The sequence below is a fragment of the Cydia pomonella genome, chromosome 7 (genome assembly GCF_033807575.1).
Source record: "Cydia pomonella isolate Wapato2018A chromosome 7, ilCydPomo1, whole genome shotgun sequence".
In the NCBI taxonomy this organism is placed as follows: domain Eukaryota; kingdom Metazoa; phylum Arthropoda; class Insecta; order Lepidoptera; family Tortricidae; genus Cydia; species Cydia pomonella.
In genome coordinates, this window is record NC_084709.1 from 16,585,285 (window position 1) to 16,606,038 (window position 20,754).

The 20,754-nt window shown below is 35.6% G+C and overlaps 1 protein-coding gene across 6 annotated transcripts in view; it reads right to left on the minus strand.

Moving 5' to 3' along the window:
• Positions 1-20,754, minus strand: part of LOC133519992 (uncharacterized) — a 270,730-nt gene that overhangs the window by 212,901 nt on the left and 37,075 nt on the right. For all 6 annotated transcript variants that reach the window (XM_061854217.1, XM_061854218.1, XM_061854219.1 and 3 more), the window contains exons 2-3: positions 5,441-6,387; positions 4,995-5,189 (exon numbers count right to left, since the gene is read on the minus strand). In XM_061854217.1, the coding sequence (XP_061710201.1) occupies positions 4,995-5,189; positions 5,441-6,083 (838 nt within the window). In that variant the 5' untranslated portion in view covers positions 6,084-6,387. The remainder of the gene's footprint in view (positions 1-4,994; positions 5,190-5,440; positions 6,388-20,754) is intronic.

The window sequence follows — 20,754 nt, forward strand, 5'->3', positions numbered from 1 at the left end:
TTCATAAGCGAATCGTGAGTCTACAAATCGGCTTTCGTTCTTTCATCAAGACTTGATTCATTTGTTAACCTGTTCGAAGCGAGCCGATCAAATATTTCAATATTGTAATACCTAAATAAGTATTTGCACAAGAACATTAATATTAAAATCTAGCATCGACGTTGGCATACTATAGGTACGAGTATAATACCGCCTTTGTTACCGTGCTCCCTACCTACTAAATTAGGAATCTGTTCAATAAAGCTCCTCTGCTCCCAGTTTAAGCTACGAACATGAATGATTGGTATCCATAATACCTTTGGGGAATTTGATAGCAAACTATTGATACGAATAAAAATGCACGATGACACGTATATATGTATATATAAGAATCCGTAACTTGGATTAACATACAATACTTACTAATACTAATAGCATACAGGGTTCAAATTACATAGATTTTATAACACAAACGGCTTAATTCGACGAAGTTTTAATCACATTTCATACGTTTGTTTTATAAAAAGTATGTAAAAAAAAAATATAAATCGAAACCTACAAACCTAGAACATATTATGCGAAACCGTATTCTTCCGAAATGGAAATTTCATCAAACACGTATGTACGTTCGATTAGGATCGCAAAGCTATTATTTTCTCTTAAAATGTGAGTAAAAATTAGGAAATAAGCGTCAAATTAAAAACTTCCGACAGACTACTGTAGACAAAAACAAAACATTGCAAGTAATTTTGCAGTAAAAACCAACAGTTATTTTTATAAATAATTATGTAGATCAGCGTTAAAACATACCTGTCCTATCGAAGTAGGTCATCCAGGTAATTCTCGTTTTTGAATTCGCGTGTTAAAACAATGACCGCTGCCATGAGTGCCATGTACATGAAAAGTTCAAAGGATTCGTTGCTAACGGCAGATTCATTTTTTTTCTCTAGTTCAGCTCTGTTAAAATGGAAATCCACAAAAAGGTGTTAAAAGATTTTAGATAATTCAGTGTAGTAATAGAGTGAAAGTTTTCAACAATAGCTTTGCCAACACATTTAATATTAAAATACTGAATATATTTATACCCGTTATTATATTAGGCATGTAGTAAAAAGCCAAAGTAACAAAGTTAAATTATCTTAAATTTATCTAAAGCTTTTAATGCATAACGTTTCAACAATATCAATTTAAGTAAATTCCACTTAAGCTATTTTTCGATATTATATTTTATCGAGTTTCTCTAAAAGTTTATGATTAAATTGAAAGCATACATACTAAATACTTAAGTATGATGGGACAATGTCACACAAATCAACCCAACCCCAAAAGGTAAACCTAAGAAGGTGTCTTTTATTTACATTACATTAGGGTGGTTCGCGTTTGTATGGAAAAAATTCAAACTCTAGCTAGAATCATCCCCTTATTTTGTTACAATTATTATGTTGATAAAATACGCCAAGTTTTATAACTTTATCTCAACTACAAGGGACCACTACCACTTTGAATTTATTGAACGGCATATTAATTCCCAAAAAAATAAAATGAACTATTTTTGATTTTTATTTAACTAGTTGTTATCAAATTACTTGAATACGTGATTTATAAGTTATTAAGTAAAAAAAAATATCTATTTTTTAGTTGAAATTAAAAAAAAAACTTATGAAAAATTATAAAAAATGGAAATAAAAATGTTTATCTACTTATAAATTAGGGTGAATCAACTTTTTTTGTTTTGTTATCCTGTCCCGTTGTCCAAGGGACAACAGTGGCACAGTTTGTTTGAAGGGACGTTGTATGCCGTTCTATTAACATGCTTAGTAGGGGGCCCATTATGGACATTGGTTATAACGACCACAAAAACGCAAGTTTAATACATTTAAGTACCATAAAATCAGTATTTCAATGAACTTTTGTCCCCTGGACAACTAATCGTAACCATGGCAACGAGTGACGCTAAAAAGTTGATTCTCCCATTACATGTTCGAATAGTGTGGAATCAGATACTTGAATAAAAATCCATAAAATCAATCCTTTTTTTGGATTTCATACAAAATAAAAAAAAAACAAAGTGGTCCAGCACGCCCTTGCAATTGAGATATAGTTACAAAACTCGGTGTTTTTATCAGCATAATAAGTGTAACAAAATAAGGGAATGCCGATTCCGAAAAAAAAAAAGGTTTTTGAACCACTCCATTATACTTATAGATTCAACTTTGAACCTTAAATACTAAATAGGTATGTCAATGTCTACAATATAGTCCAGGGGCTTGTTTAAATAGTGCCTAAGTATATGATTTTTTTCATTGAGTATCAATAAAACGTTAAGGGTTAACGAATTTAAAAATATACGATAGAACCGTGACATTTCAGAGAACTTATTTCAATTTGCAACGAACGGTTGTTGAAGCGTTGATGTGAATTTATTATTCGTGGAATTACCATTCGACAAAGTATCTCTTAAATGGCACAAAGGAAAAGGGTTAACTATATTTTATGTTAGTTGCCTTCAGGGATTTTGTGGCATTATGGTAAATAATTATGGTGGAGCACATTGTGCTTGACATGACAACGTGATACAGTTCAGGGGGGGCTACCGCGAAAACCGAAATTCGCAAATTGCGGGGATCTTTCTCTCTTACTCTCACTAAGACGTAATTAGAGTGACAGAGAAAAATGCCCGCAATTGACGAATTACGATTTTCCCGGTAGCCGCCCAGGTCACTGTCTGACATTGTGTATTAGTTAATAAGAGCGCTATATTAAAACTTAATACTTCTATTATATCTGTATGTTGTAATTATATAGCATACCATATTATAAGGTTGAATCATTGAGTTATTACTATAGAGGAGCCATACTGAACAATGAAATTGTCGCAGTCGCTACTTGTACCACGGGACCAAAAAAATCGTAAGCACCGTAAAAATCATGGAGCTTACGCGTTTAGATCGCGAGATTTACGCTCCGCTTCTATGGTTTGTGATCATAACAACAACTCATGGCGCAAAATTCTCTGTGCCGGTTCTATACGTAATCGAGATAATCGCTCCGAAATAAAAAATATGTCCCCCCCCCCTCCTATAACTATTGTACCATAGGTCCAAACAATATGAAAAAAAAATCGTGGAAATAGAGCTTAAGAAATAAATTAAATGAAAACTATAGCGTACATGGTCAGTTTATTGAGCTATCGCAAAAATACTCCCCTTCATAGTAAAAAGACGTAAGTACATCCATAGTTAGGTAAACGTTTTTACGACATTATATGGGTTGTTAAAGTTATTTAGCATTATTAATATAAATAAGGTAATATTTAAGATAAAAATTGCTTATTTTTGTCATTCTATTTTTATTTCATATTTAATTTCTCTAAAACAGTTTCATTAGCTGTATGAGAAATGCTGTTCGACTATTAGCAGTTTTAGAACGAAAGAGTATAAAATTAAAAAACGGCCAAGTGCGAGTCGGACTCGCCCATGAAGGGTTCCGTACCATTTATGACGTATTAAAAAAAAGCGGCCAAGTGCGAGTCGGACTCGCCCATGAAGGGTTCCGTACCATTTATGACGAATTAAAAAAAACTAGATCTCGTTCAAACCAATTTTCGGTGGAAGTTTGCATGGCAATGTATATCATATTTTTTTTTTTAGATTTTTCATTCTGTTATTTTAGAAGTTACGGAGGGAGGGGGGGACATTTTACCACTTTAGAAGTGTCTCTCGCGCAAACTATTCAATTTAGAAAAAAATGATATTAGAAACCTTAATATAATTTTTAAAGACCTATCCATAGAGTTTCAGTTCTAAGTATTGGGGAACCCCCAAATTTATTGTTTTTTTTTTTTTCAATTTTTGTGTAAAAATCTTAATGCGGTTCATAGAATACATCTACTTACCAAGTTTGAACAGTATAGCTCTTATGGTTTCGGAAAAAAGTGGCTGTGACATAATCGGACAGACAGATGGACATGACGAATCTATAAGAGTTCCATTTTTTGCCATTTGGCTACGGAACCCTAAAAACTACTTACTGGATCTCGTTAAAACCAATTTTCGGTGGAAGTATGCATGGCAATGTTTATCATATATTTTTTTTGACTTTTCATTCTGTTATTTTAGAAGTTACAGGGGGGGGGGGGGACAGACATTTTACCACTTTGGAAGTGTCTCTCGCGCAAACTATTCAGTTTCGAAAAAAAAAATATTAGAAACCTCAATATCATTTTTAAAGCAGGGACCAGACAACCCTATCCGCGATAAAAACCTTTAAATGGGCGTCCCATAAACATGGCTAACACATTGAAAGACTGTCGAGTTTGAACTGCAAGCCCATTTATTTGACTAGCCACGACTAGACACGTATGGGTTTGATGAAAAAAGATTTTTTGAGTTTCAGTTCTAAGTATGGGGAACCCCCAATTTTTTTTTCTATTTTTGTGTAAAAATCTTAATGCGGTTCATAGAATACATCTACTTACCAAGTTTGAACAGTATAGCTCTTATAATTTCGGAAAAAAGTGGCTGTGACATAATCGGACAGACAGACGGACATGACGAATCTATAAGCGTTCCGTTTTTTGCCATTTGGCTACGGAACCCTAAAAAGTAAGTAATCTCGCACCCATTTTAATATTCATATTTATGTATTGCACTCACTTTTACTTTGTCATACTCTACTGAACAAAATCATTTCAAAATTACTGCAATTTACTACAATATGTGTTGATTCATTTGTATAGGAATCAAAAATGTATTTCGCTATGGGATATTTATTTTTAGACATGCAAAGCTCCGATAGCAAGTAAGTTCTAAGGAAAAAATCATGGCCATGCGTCTATTACATTCATCAGGTACTGATTATGAAAATTTGGCCATTTGGTTAACAATCTACTATACTAATAGCTTCAGTTTAGCCTATTGTATTGTGACAGAAGGATAACTACGGAAACCTACACTGAGCATAATCCGACATGCTCTTTGCTGGTTTTATTTTTTAGAAACTATTCGGTCACTTACCTGTTTTGACTAGCTTGAATGTAACTTGCTGTTGGTTCTTGAGCTGCTCGTTGTGTGCGGGGTGCGTCAGCTCCCGCAGAGCCATGTCTATGGACTGCTGCTGCATTACTGTGCGAGGCTGCATCGGTTCAGACTCGGTCTTAGCACGACTCAGCCTTCGAAAGAAACTAACTTTCTTCGGTTTTGTATTTGAACCTGTCAATAAAAACACAGCAATGAAATTTCGAAACATCTCAATATGTTGGTTATGACCAACGTTACTGCGCCATACATAAATTCAATCAAAAAAATACGACAAACAACTCACATAAAACATGATAAACAACCAAAATGAAGATGACTTGATTGTAGTGAAGCTTTAGCCGTTATTATTGCGAAATAACATGCGCTATGGATGTGATCGGTTAGTCAGTCGCCAGGCATTCCAAACCACTCTCGTTCAAAACCTTCAAAAGACGATCGTTGAGGCGATGGTGAAGGCGTCGAGGTTCTGAAGGAAAACGGCGAAGGACTAGGCGCGGAGTTGGGGCGCGGAGGGAGAAGGCTGAGTGAAGATGTGGCCGGGGAGGGAAAGTGCGCCGCTGACACATCAGACCGGCGATCCGGCTCTGGAGTGGTGACGCGGATCTTAGCAGTGAATTGTGGCGAGTTCGCCACTTCAAACAGTGCATCGAAATCACGGTCGAATATATTCTTCCGCGAGAAAGCGGGAGTCGGCAGCGGGGCAGGAAGCTCGAATTCATCAGGAGCGGGGGTTCTAACTATTTTTCCGAATTCGTTGTCCTCATGACGGCCGAGTTTTTTGAGCAGTTTGCTCGCTTTGGTGCGCTCGCGCAGCTTAGCCGGCCGCTCGATAGAGGGCGTCGGCGAGGCCGGCGCGCGGTCCGCGGGCTCCGGGGGCGCCGTTTTGGGGAGGGACGCGGCGCGGGGGGGCGGGGGGCTGGGGGCCAAGGGAGGGTCCGCGCGGGACGGCGCGGGCGGCGGCGGCCCGAAGAGGACGTCAAGCGTGGGACGCTGCCGGGGCCTGGGCAGCGAGTGTGTGCCGTAAGATTGGGTAACTACTTCGTCCGCGGGATATATTACGTACATCCCTGGTGAGACCGCATCGCGCCGGCCTCTCGCGCCCTCCGAAGAGGTTCACGCGCGTATTTATCTACCACTTTTCTTAATCTAACAGTCTCAACGTTGTTTTTTTCGCTCTTAATAGAGGTTTGATTTCACAAAGTATAGAAGAAGACGAAAACCGTGGAATGTTTTAAACGTATTCTATATTTGTTATGAAATAGAGGAAAGAAGGAATGTTTAATGGGAGGGTAACTGAGCCATAGGTTCTTTGATCTAGGAATTGTCTTCGGGCCACTTCAGCTTCAAGTCCACACAAGGCATCTTCATCCTGAGTAAAAATAAAACATTTTATTTCTAAAATAAATACAGAAATTATTCCGTAAAATTATACAAATTCATAGTTGAATTATTTTTATCTTTTATGAACCAATGAAACTATGATTGAAAAAAAAACAAAACTTTATCTCGCAATTGTATCGAGTATCAACAAACAATAACCGTGATTCTTGTAAGTAACACTCTCATATATTATAAATAGCATCCGTAGCCATTTTGCAGCGGATTACCAAGCTGGTGACTTGTTGACCTAGGCTATAGTACTTATTGTACAATATTAAAACCAGACACACTCTTTTCATACTCTTAAATCCTTTGTAAGACTTAAACATTAACTTGAATACCTATGCTTACAGTCCGTAAGCAGGGTAATTCCACGAGACTGTACCGTCAGTTACCAATTCTTTCGTGTGTTCTTACATTAATAAAGAAATAAACGATGTCTATGCTATCTAACAATAAAATTCCCGTGAGACTCGGAACTTATTGAAAACGGGTTACTCACGTATTATTAACGTATATAATTCTAATACGATGTCTATGATATAAGTGTTCCGTGAACAAAGTTTTGTACGGAACACTTAGAAAAACGTTATTTTCATCTAGCTCAGTGAGAAGACAAAGAGTCTTTTTCACTACACCAGTTTTAAATGTTGATTTTATATAAGGTACGGTACAAAAATTATTACATTATTTTATTGCTGTTTCGAACACAACTTTAAGTAAGTACTGAAGTACTTAGATATTGTAATACTTTAAAACATATCCAAGCTATTTGGCCATAATGTTGGCGAGTATTTTAAAGTTAATATACTAGCTAATTGAGATAAAATGCTAAAAATGTGGTTTGTAGCCGGCATACCATACCCTGGCTCGAGACAATCGGGTCAAGTATCACACAATAGCTGAATGAGGCGCCTCTAGCCTCGGCTTCTCAAAGCTGGCTACACGACTCAGCGTTTTTTAACAAGCGGCTTTATCCTTATACCTAATATTGCTTTTTGATTACGCATTGTTAAGGCATAGTGTTCCCGCTAAGTATAGAATTCAACTGTCATAAATGGTTACCTAGTAATGATTAGTAAACATTTAGTTACTTATTATAGTGACCTCATCAAGATTAGAGATATTTAATATTAGAATGTTAAACAAGGGATGAAAGGTACTCATTCCTGTGGAGGTAGTTTGGAACTCGAACGCAGTGTAAGGGTCAATTAGTCCGAGACTGAAATGGTGCTTTACACCCGAGTTTAACACTCAATTTTCATTTTGAATATGAGGAAAGTAAAATACATGTGTATTAAAAACCACGACTAAGTATTAATTTACCTAGTACGTCTTAAGGGTACTTCCAATTAACATTATAGGTAAAAGTATCGTTATTTATGGAATGGGGAGTAAAATATCAGACTGGAAATTGTCCTACAAATGCATTTAAAACCAAGTTTTAATTGCTTATCGTAAAGAAAAAAGGTAAGTACTGTAAAATGCTTTAGTGCCGAAACGTATCACTTTCTGCACTCCTCATTAGAACAACAATGACCCACTTTTATTTCATGTGAAATGAAAATAAATGAAATCACTTGAGGCCCATTTTATTAATATTTTGATCGAAAGTGGCTCAGTAAGCGTTTTCGGAAAGCGCTAAATCAGCTAAATTAAATTTATCGAATTACAGGGTATTTTCACCTTTCTTATTTTCCGGAAACCGCATCGGCTCATTTCATTTTGAATCGGAAAATTAAGCAAATATTTTGCGCTCGAACTGTAACGAAATTTTCAATAACTAATCGAAATTTGTGGGAGTATTTGTAAGAACCTAAATGAGAATGTGGCTGGATTTAATTTCCATTAAAAATCTAAAATGATCAGTATAAATGAGCCAAAATATTTAAAGAAATATAACAATATTAAGCTATTAAGCGATAAGACCGCCTGTTGTTACCTCTATCAAATTGTCTTTGTTTGTTTCTGTGCATTTATTGTAAACTATGTGAGGTGTGCAATAAAGAGTATTGTATTGTAATATTTTGAGTATGTAAAACATTTAAAAAAAAAAGTGTATGTACACTATGCTGCTTAAATTAACCAATTTCGATCATTATTTTAGATACTTATTACCAAATAAACAAAATAGAAGCCTAACAAAATGCAACTCTCGTAAACGTCGCAGTTAATTTTCAAGTTAGGTAGTACCTAACGTATCTTGGTCATACCAATAATTGCGGCACAGACACTGTCCTGTCAAAAAATTTCGTATCTAAATCAATATTCCTTAGCATTGAAATGGGCCGGAAACTATCCAAACTAGAGCCTACGCTAATTCTAGGGATTAGTTGCGAAGCGGACCCCAGGCTCCCATGAGCCGTGGCATAAATGCCGGGATAACGCGAGTAAAAAGAAGAAATGGGTTAGTAATTTTCGCCAATATACCTACTTCTCTAATGATGAATAGAATCAGGCGTTAATTTGCGAAAATCCATACTAATTAAAAGAAAGAATATTACTTTGCTAATCTGCGAAAAGATAACGTTCTAGTCAATCAGTGCTAACCCGTTATTCCTGCGTATTTTTACATGCAATTAATGTTCCCACCCTCCCACCTCAAAAATAAATACATTAATTGCATGTAAAAATACGCAAGTAAGTATAACGGGTTAGCACTGATTGACTAGCACGTTATCTTTTCGCGGACTAGCCAAGTAATATTTTTTGTTTTAATTACCTACATATCTACTTAGTTACGATAACTAACCATAACACCACTTACGGGTTATAGGACCATAGGCAGGATGGATAAAGGCTAAGCAAACCAGATTAATGCTCTCTCCGATTATACATAGCTGTTACGGATCTCTAGTTCACGCCATACGGGTTTATTCGATTCGCTGGCGCTCAAACTAAGTGGGATGAACGGTTTGATTGCATTAAACCCTTTTCAATCAGAGGCTTAGACGTATTAATAAGGTCAAATTGTTTCATTGTTTGGATAGATAATCTACATATATCTCATAGACGTTGGAAGGGTTAAAACGCGTGTGTAAATTGCTGTCTTGAAGACACAAGTCGATCTATCTTCCTATATATATATATAATAACGGAGTGTATCATAAGATATTTATTAGTTCGAACAAACGGAGGTGCTGACGACGTGATATCTATGAGTTTTTATTGTGGTCCACCCACATAATAATATAACGATGTACCATTTATCTGATCGTTGTTTCGTCTCTGAATTTAATTCAATACGATTACTTTTCTAACACATATCATTCATAAAATCAATTCAGGCAATCAAATAATAAATAAATAAAAAACACAAATAACAGTTTGTATGGAATAACACAGAACATAATTATCAAATTATATTTATGGAAAATATCCCGATACGACATTTGAGAAATTTAAGAAAAAAATAATTAGTTTGACGATTTATTTAATTTAATATTTACGAAGTTTTCGTATTAATGTAAATACGTAATTGGTGTCACCTTTTGGATGCACATTTTTCACGACATGAGCTTTGAGCTTTTGTAATAGATACATTTATTATTTACTTAAGTATACCTACATGTATTATAGCTATTATAATGCCTCGAAACTTCGGCTCAGAAAAATTCACATTGTTTCTCTCACTTAACCTTTTGCGTAGTCTTAGCTTAGCGTTTAATTTATTAAAACAATACCATTAGAGTCATTTTTGTCTTAAGCAGAAACGTTTTTATATGATACTAATGCTTAGTGGGTAATAAAGGAAAGAGGAAAAAATTCACCTCTCGAAGTTTGAGTCTCGACCGAGAGAGTGAATTTTAACTTTTCTCTTAGCACTATAGTCTGTTTCATATTACAATTTTTTTTCTTACATGCTAGTCTGTGCCAAGTGGATTCTTAGGTAAATCTGAGCAGTCAAATCCTGTGGCCTACTTCAGGTGTTTAATTACGTTAAACACGACCCAGACTTACAATCCTTGCCAATGCCACTATACATAGTTACTTCTAGTTACACCGCATTATTAAGCGTTTATTAAAAGTACCAGGTCACCACATATAGGTCCAAATTTTATTTTTAAAATGGTACGATTCAAGCAGCACAACTGAGTTATATTATATACCAATTTACTGTAACAACCCCGGTAACCCAGGCTACCTGAAGCCTAAACTTAGGCTTTCAACCTAGGTAAAGCGTAATTTTTGTAGATATATTTAATTTACATGTGTACTAGACTAGTCATAATTGTGGACGCAACTGTAATAAGCGGTCGCACTCCCATACTTTTGTACGAGAATGCTTATGTGTGGTGACCTCGATTGCCTGTGTTCCGGCTAGTAGTTGAAATGGTCTGCGTTCAAGTACGAGTGCCAGCTAGCTGATCTATTGTAGTTTGCTATCCTTACTGATATTAAAGTCATTTCTTAAAATGTTCATAATGCCATCGCTATGAACATTTTAACGAATAGCTTCTTGGTACTGAGTCACGTTGCCCGCAATGCTGCTGATAATCTGGAACCTCAGAGGGTAATGAAAGTAAAAGATTAAATTATTGCATAGGGCAAAAATTGGACAGCATTTTCTTAACACAAGTAAATTTAATAACGACACCAAAAAATGGTTTATATTCCAGTGTTTTATAAAATAACTATTTAATTGTTATTTTAATTGTTATTATGAATACTTGATTTCTATGGTAAATTCTCTAAAATCATAAACTCTCTCCTAAAATCTCCAAATGGGGAGGAATTATTCTTTCATCTCTCTTGCAAACGGTATCAAGTTAACTAGGTAAAATAACAATTACTTCATAAGAAATGCAAAGAAACGTGGACGTCAATCTCTGACAACGACCCTTGACATAAGAATCCAGTGAGAGGTTTCAGCTACCCACTTCAAATTGTTTGATTAAAGTCAAGGAATCCGTGACACCATCTTAAACCATTAAGGGGCTAAGGCTAAATTTTCATAGCCTTATTGCTTTTAATTGTTTGGTATCGGAGGCTAGAGGGATATCTGAAATTATGAATATCTGGCAGTTAATTAAATTTTTAATTGGTAATCAAGAGAGTAAATTTTGATTTTAATATTATTACGTGATTAAAGCAAAGTTAACTATACTCACTGCTAGTGTAATCAAGACGAAAGCATAATATGCTAGCTATAAATTTGATATATATGATAGCTATGATATATAAATATGCTGAGTAGTCTTGTAAGATGGTCATATTAAACAAAGTCCCGAAAAAAAAATCTAATGATTACTTTGAGGGCCTGAAGTAGATGAAACATATGGACCCATTGGTATACTTTATTCATGATTTTCATATCTGTACTATTTTTACCCAACTATTTTGCTCAATAGCATGTCGTTAGAGGTAGTTGATTGGTTTTGCTACCTAGGTTCGACAATAACCGACAATTTCTACTAGCACCAAGATGCTCTTCTGATGTCTTTCAGGCTTCTGTGTCGAGCATACTCTTGTACGGAGCTGAGACCTGGCCCACGTATGCCAAAATCGAACGCCGCGTCAACTCCTTCTATATGCGCTGCCTACGAAAGATCTTGGGCATATCATGGCAAGACAGGGTGACAAACCAAAGGGTTCTAGAAGATGCACAGCTGCCCAGCCTGACCGCGCTTCTCAAACACAGGCGTCTGCGTTGGCTGGGGCATGTGCATAGGATGGAACTTTCTCGACTGCCACGCCGTGTTCTTCTGGGTGCAGTAGCGAATGCGAAAAGAGATGTTGGGAGGCCATTGCTTCGCTTTAAAGACTGCGCTAAGAGGGATATGGCAGCCTTTATAAGTTAACTTATGGATAAGTTTGCGGAGAAGCGAACGGAGTGGCGCAAGTGCGTTGGAGATGGTTGCAAGTTCTGCGCCGAGGCCTGGTTTGCGGCACTGGTAGACAAAAGGGAAAAAAGGTACCGTAGCGAAACGTCGCAATCCGTCGCGAACTTCCCGTGCCAGCTCTGTGGCAAAGTATGCCGCTCTCGCCAGTCTATTCAGCCACCAAAAAATGTTTTTCGGACATTGCACCATAGATCGTCTGAGATAGACGCTGAGGCCAGTAACATATCAGTTCCATGGGAAACCTTGTTTAGTATGACCATCTTTCGATATCAAGTAACATGCGAAATTTACATTTTATACATTTGGGATCACGAATTTTATAGTATATGTACCTATTTAAAATTGCAAAATTCATTCATATTGGGCACACCAAGACTATTTTCATAAAAGCTACTTGACAAGTGACCACGTTAATTTTTGTTTACTTTTTAAATAGAGGTACTAAATGTTGAAATATCAAACGATGTTTTGCAATAATTCATTTGAAAAGGGGGGCACTTAATCCGAGTAAATCGGTGGGAGGAATTAATTTGACAAGCCACTTGACGCAAATATTACGAATATTTCTTTTAAAATTAATCGCAATTAGTAGGTATATTGAGTAAAATAGATGATCAGTTTAAACTTCTGGCGTACATTTGTGAATACTTAGTACATTTGCTCAAAAATTAAGGTCTTATATTGCTTGCTAGAGGTCGTTGGAGTAAAAGTTGCCAAAACCATAAAGACAGTATACAAAATAATTCATAAGCTTACTTAAATTCCATACACTGGAAATATAAATAACCATAAATTAAAAACCTATTTGTCGCTGGAATCAATTCAAATCCTCCGTAAATGCGATTTAAAGGCAAGAAAAATACTTTTCTTTTTCAGAAAGCCCACAAAGGCTCTGAAAAATATCAATCATCCGGATGGACATTGGCACTTTGCTAATAGGGTTCCTTTTTCGTCACTGCTACAAAATAAAACGATAAGTTTATCGTATTTTTATTTCGGTAAACGGTTCCATTGAGCCGCGAAAGAATAAAGTGGATTTCAACACAAATATTGAATTCTACTTTATTGGGTTTCCAATCTCGAAATAAGACCATGAAAATAGCAGATTCTGTTTATTTTAAAAGGTGGACGAAACTTTGCCGGTTGCATTATTTTGGCTTCGCGCACGTGTCGCGCTGGCTTCCTGACCTGGGTCTATATTCATCTTTGTAAATAACTCAGACGTCACGTTTTTCATTTATTTATAACCTGTTATACAAATTAAAAATGCTCAGTTGGATTTATGATCTATGACCTTGTGGCGTGTATATAATTCAGAACTTACTACTATTTTAGGATTCCGTAACTAGAAGAGTTTAATTTTCATAAATAAATAATAAGGTATCTATCGATCTTCAGAGATGGTAAGACGAGCTTGACGCCTTTTGCTTGTCGTTTTTAATTTTAATGATATATTAAAAAAATCTTGTTAACTATTGCAACACGAACAAAGTTTAATAAGAAAAAAATAAATTTTATGATCATTATTTTATGTTAATAACTTCAAGCTTGTGGTATTTAAAGTATAATGAAAAACACGATTGTTTCCTGGATAATGGTCGTAAATTATTTCTTAGCTAATTTTCCGCAACGTTAATGAGGAACCGAGGTGGGCACGGGCAAGGCATTGTCGAGGCACTCGACCTCCTTATGCCGTCTGTGAGCCCTCTAGAAGCGCGGGTCACTCGGGCCATGTTATACACAGACTAAGTTAAATTGTGTACGTATTTTATACCCTGATACAATAGAATAAGATGAAAAAATATTTAAATACATTTCAAGAAATGTAAAGTTTGTATTAACTTGAAATGCATTGTGAATAGGTACCACTATAGGGATACGAAAGCTAAACAATGTATTACTATACGTATATTGTTTAGCTTTCGTAAAAATGAAGGATTGCAGCATGAGTGTATTATATTCGCTCGATATTGCAAATAACTAAGTAAATATCCGACTGTCACATATTTTTGATGTTTGATCTTAGTAGTCTTTGATAGCCGTTATAATAGCTACCTATAAGGTAACTTATAGATCCGGCTTTGGCAAGTTCATCTGCATTTCCATTGCCTAAGAATCCCTCGTGATCCTGGGATACCAGTTGCACCTTGTTTTCTCTTCCAAGCTTGTTCAGAGCTTGGACGCCATTGTATATTATTCTGGAGTTCACTTTATTCCAGTCCAGTCTATTGACAGAGTAGCTGTGCTCGCAACGCCACTCGCCTGGATTTCTACCTGTTTCGCCAGTGTAAGTATAAAAATATATTAGAGTTAGACCAAGCTAACTTGGCAACGATTTTGATAGCACAGACTGTGTAAGTGTTATTTTAAATATTATAATTTTATAGAAGTCTAAATTTAGACACTTAAATGGAATTGTAAAATAATGATACGATAATAATACGATAAGTTTTGACTCTTTTGCTGATTTAAATCACGGTGAAGAAATGTTATTATTAATACTAATATTGTGTGAAAATCATTTTAGTGTCATGTGCGAACGACATTCTGTGTACGCTGCGCTGACAATTTGTGTGTAAGTTGCTTAGGACAGTCAGTCACTGTGTATAAAAAACTCGTTGCCATGTATTCCATGGGTGATGCCAATGAGTTACAAGAAGTTAACCCAAATAATAACTATTTACCTTCTTTGAATGACGACATGAGAGATTGAGGAGAACAAACACTAACGGCCCGATTCGAAGAATAAGATACGATAACGATAAGTTCTGGTTTAGATAAGTTCTCATTTAGATATCGTTTGTAACTATGTCCTATAATTGACAGAAGCAGCTCGATTCGGGAAACTAATGTCACTTTGACGTTAGAAATATCGTAGATAGATCTTACTGGGATCATAGCGGAATCGAAATAAACGTCAATTTTGAGATGTCGTTTAGCTATCGATCTTTTAACGATCTTTCTAAGATCCTAAACGTGTTTTAATCATTATTCGAATCGGGCCATATATCAAACTAAATAAGTTACATTATATTGTCAATACTTCAAAAATATTAAACTTTCAAAAAACATTATTTTCCGTTACTATTTCTATCATTCCATAATTCCAATCATTTTTCTGACAATATCGTCATTACTCCAATACTGAAGCAAGATTTTACACTAAGTCCATTATTTACCATCATTCCTTCATTTCAATGACTGACACTAGTAATGTTATTTCTTAAAATTAATGTCATTAATCATGATAGTGTCTTGCCTGTATTAGGGTTAGGTATTATTCTCGGCAGGCGACTATGCACGGTATTAAAATATAGCGCTCCAAATCAGGTCGATTTTTCAGGAAACTTCTTAAGCCAGGGATAAAGTAGGCGACAAATGTTCCACGACACGTGTCGTCAGGGACGTCGGACAGGGTTGCCGAACGTCGCTCGACATGGCAATATAATGTGGCGCCGACGTCGACTTCACCCGACATCACTGGCGACAAGTGTCGTGGAACGTTCATCGCCTAGTCTATATCTCTGGCTTTAACTGGCTGATTTTTTTAAATTTTATTAGAGACAATATTGAAATTACGAACTGATATTACACACCAATTCCTACCAGTTTTATTGTACCTATAAAACGTACGTAATTTCACTAGTACGATCCAGTTAAGAATATTTGTCAGCTCAAGATCGGTGTCTAAGATAATAAATACAACCACTAAGATAATAAACGTCCCTCCGTAATTTATGTTTATTACAATGGTACCCACCATGATATAATAATTTCGTTTGAAGGTAAAGATGTTTCATACCTATTTAATTATTTTTATAGTAAACTGTGCTACTAAATATTATTTCACTATTAATAGGTAGTATTACTAGCTTTTGTTATCTACCGTTGGGAAATAAACCTCTTATTTTTTACAAGTTTAATCATATTCATTAGTATTGCTTCATAAGTTTGGTTTTTTACAAAATCATTTTATAAGTAATATAAGATAAAGATAACATAAGGAATAATTTATTGACACATGACATTACGATGCAAGATGGTATATTAAAAAAAAAAAACTAGTGCAGTCATTATCAATAGTAGCGGATGAAACAACGCACCAACAGTATCTGACTTAGTTGATCTTAGTTATTATATATTAAAGACATCACTTTTTGTTAAGCCGTTACAGAATGGTAGATACTAATGAAACGTTATTTGATCCGCTACTTTTGATGCTGAATGTACATAGTAGTACATAGTAGTAGTTGTACAAAAATGAAAACGAAACAGGAAAAAAACATAATATTGTTTAAAAATGAGAAAATAGAAACGCACCAGTTAACATTACACCAGAACCCCTAGTGTAAATTTATTCGATAGCGTGACGTGACGTACGCGTTTGCGTAAAGTCTCATTTTGTATGGGATTTAGAAACAGCGCGCCAAGTGGGACGTTTTGCAAACACAAAATACTCAGAACCTCGTACTTCACGTCACGCTATCGAATACATTTACACTAGGGGTACAGATTATTTTATTTTCATCTGTATAATGTATGTCGGCGGCCGTAAGATAAGGCAGATCGTAATTCTCCTGTGTATTTTTTTGACGATAGTCACATTCAATCAATAAATAGGTAGGACAGGTTCGTAAATCCTTAGGTTGCTTCAGATGCTCGAAGAGCAAACTGTCTAGAAATTACGTGGGGCTCTGTCGACTCAGGGAATGAGACAAAGATTTTCACGTTTACAAATCAAAAATGCAGATTCAAATGAAATAAAAAATACAATGTCAATTTAATAGTAACACAATATTTTAATATCTAAAACTTTCTCATAATTGATTCTAAATAAACTTCTACCTTCTAAACACGTACCTTACTATATTTGATCTCGTGCTAATTGTTTCAGAGCACTATTGTTCTCCACATCGTTGGGTGGCTCAATTAGATTCCGTGAGCAGAAAAATGAATGCTCCGAGCTTCCATTGTCGTGGCATTTTCAATATACTAGTTACGTGAGTGCAGTCAAATTATCGGGAGCCGTATTCGACTTTGTTCTTGGGTGGCACAACTATTTCTTGTCCCTCGTTGACATGGTTACGATCGCCTGAGTCACTCTTAAAATCCTGGTTTTATAGTATTAAAAATAACCGGTCAAAATTGATAACAATTTTAGAAACGACAACCACACATAATAATATGTTACGTAAATATTCATGTAAAATCAGAATGTCGTTTTAATGAGAGCGTAATTTATTCGAAACTTATTCAAATTCCATTTTCATTAGATATGGATGTGACTCTCCAGTGCATATTTTACATACGGATTAGTGAAATCAAATGCTGGGCGCAAATCAATACGTTATTCATCTCAGCCTACTACTTTAATAATCCCCAATTCCCCATGTATGTAATTAAATCTGAAATGTATATATATATATGAGTAAAGAATTATTTATGTTTGTGTTGCAATAAATACACATATTGAAGTACCAGTGGGAGTGACCATTTTGCATAATTAATGACCCCAATGTTGTCATTACGTTTCGCCCATGAGAATACCTACAGAGTCATTAAATGGAATTACATTCGATTCGAACAACGAAATAACCTTATCTAACCTAACACCACACAGTAAAAAATATTGTAAAACGGGGTAACCACATACCTATTTCAATACGCTGACACTTAACGCTAGGGTTTGCAATCTCGATCCGAAATGTATGAAATTATCCGGATCTGGATCCGGATCCGCGGATCTCCCCATATATTTCAGATTCGTCATGTAAACCCTACCTGATGCTGACAATTTAATAAATTAATAAATTTAAGCGTTAATACATACATAATTACTTCTTAGATCACCAATGTACAGTCAAAGAATTTAATTTCTTACCCATTTCGTACCTTGTCACAGTAACAATAGTATGAGGTCTCTAGCGAGTTTCATGTTGTTTGTCACTGTGACAAGGTACGAAATGGGTAGGAAATTAAATTCCTTGACCGTACGGCAAACCGTGAAATAGGGACAGACAAAACCCTATTCAGTGGTGGGCCGTTACTAGCAATTTTTAACTTGTAGAATATTCTTCAAATTTCCGCATTTTCTAGAAACTTTCATGAGAAAATTCTAAGGCAAGTTTCCACTTTTAAAAAGTTCCCGCTCAGATAAGCGTTTACTACTCAATGTTCTTAATGTTGACGACTGTTTTATTTAACGTTTAAGTTCGGTCATCCACGATGACGCGCAGATTTGTCAAATCTAACCTTTAATATCATGACAATACGAATCAATGCACGCGTCGTCGTCACTCAATGGCGTCTATTTCATATGTCATAGAAATTGAAACTAACTAACTTTAAGAAGCTTTGGCAATAAAGATGCAGAAAAAATACCGTAAACATTTCATGGGAACTTTGCAATTTTTGAAAATTATCTTTGGCACATTGCTAGGCGTTACCATGTCCACAAGGCAAACTGGAGCTTATCTAGTTACACTTGGACAAGTGCAGTTTTTTTTAGCTCAAATAATATAGAAATTAGCAAGCTAATGGGAATCCAGTCCTAGGGATGCAGCGACTTTTGTGTATGAATGAACCAGTAATTGATAAAACAATCGCCTAGCTTAGATTAAATTCTCCATTTATTTGCCACATCGAGTTATATGTTTGACGACCGGTTTGGCCTAGTGGGTATCACCCTGCCTATGAAGCCGATGGTCCCGGGTTCGAATCCCGGTAAGGGCATTTATTTATGTGATGAACACAGATATTTGTTCCTGAGTCATGAGTGTTTTCTATGTATTTATCTACGTATGTATATCGTCGCCTACTACTCATAGTACAAGCTTTGCTTAGTTTGGGGCTAGGTCAATCTGTATAAGATTGTTCTCAAAAATATTTAAAATGTTTGTTTGGTCCTATTTTATGGTGGTTTCATATAATTAATTAATTACGTTGATACATTTCCTCTCCTATTAAGTTTATTATAATAAATTAATGTCAATGTGATAGTTCTTCCTCAATGATAGTCTTCCCAATCAAATGTGCCCACATATATTTACCTTAGTAAAAATTCTCGTACTCATAGTTTCTAAGAGCTACGTCTTTTGACAGTCACCTCTCGGGTGTTATTAATGAATGGAGTTCCCTTTGTGGCTGAATCCTCCATTCCATTTGCTATCCTTTAACCCGAAAAATATTTAATTTCTATCAAACAACCCTAACGTGTGGTGCCGTCATTAATGGATTTTTGCTACATACTCGTATTTCGTTACAAGTACATAATATAAGTTTATGTAACGCGTATATTGTGTAATGCCTTATTAAGCCAGAGAATATGATGTGGAAAATTCGCTTCAGCTGAAGGTTAATGTGGTGGAAGTTTTAATTACCTTATGAATCTTGCAAGAAGGCACGATTTTACTTGTAAGTCTAAGTACCTACTCGTTACTCGTAGAACATAATATAATATTTTAAACCTGATCCTTCATTTCCCACGCTTTAATTTGGTACGTGTCTAATGGTTTTGCTTGATTTGGGCATCATAAGATCTCATAAAGACATCGTGTGAATAATATTAATACTGTTTGGCGCATTTTTTCAGTCCTCCGTCTGTATGCCTTATTTTGTCTAAAGTAGTTAATTTTGACTAAGATATTTTGGAACGAGGGCAGATCGTAGGAATGTTTTGTGAGATATATAAATTTGCTAGCTGCATGGAAAATGCGTGTTTTGTATTAGCTTGTTCTGACCCGATAGTTTGAAGTCATTTCCTTGATAAGGTGCATAAAACGCCTTATCCATTTGTACAGATTATTATTGATGTCATTAGAAGTCGTGAGTGCAATTCCTAGAAGTAATTTCCCGCGGAACGATCGTTTCCGACGTGAGATACGCAGTAGAGCAATGCTTTTCAATATTAGTGCAGAATCGTTCATCGAATACGAGCCACTAAAAAAATGCGCTCATCGATCACGTATAGTTGTTAGGGATCTAGAGGTCACGTTACTTTGGTATCACTGAGAACTTAACACGTCCATGCTCGCGAATCCAATGTGAATATGTTTCCCAGGATGCCTCCCAGTTTGCACAGTTCATATCCTGTGGTGTCATAAACTTGTTTGTCTCTAAGAAGATTCCTCTTCAGAAGGCAAACTCCAATTGGCTTAATTTAGTAATGGTTGTGGCAACTTAATATTACGAATTCATTGTAGGTAGTCACGACGTGTGTAAAAAGTGACGAAATGTCAAATATTGTCGATTTACATTAAATCATAGAAAGTAGTATGTTCATTATTATGCAATGTCGACCATATCATAACTATTTTTTTGCACCTCCAGGGCCTTGATTAAGCTTGTTACAATCCACACCATGAGATACCCTATCAATTTTAGACCAAGTAAATAAATTTGTCTTAATCGCTTAGGATTTAATTTTATTCTAAATATTTTCATAAAGCGAATATGTTTCTGTAAAAAGGTAATATTTAAAGCTTTAATATTGTATAAAATTTCTATTTCTTGTT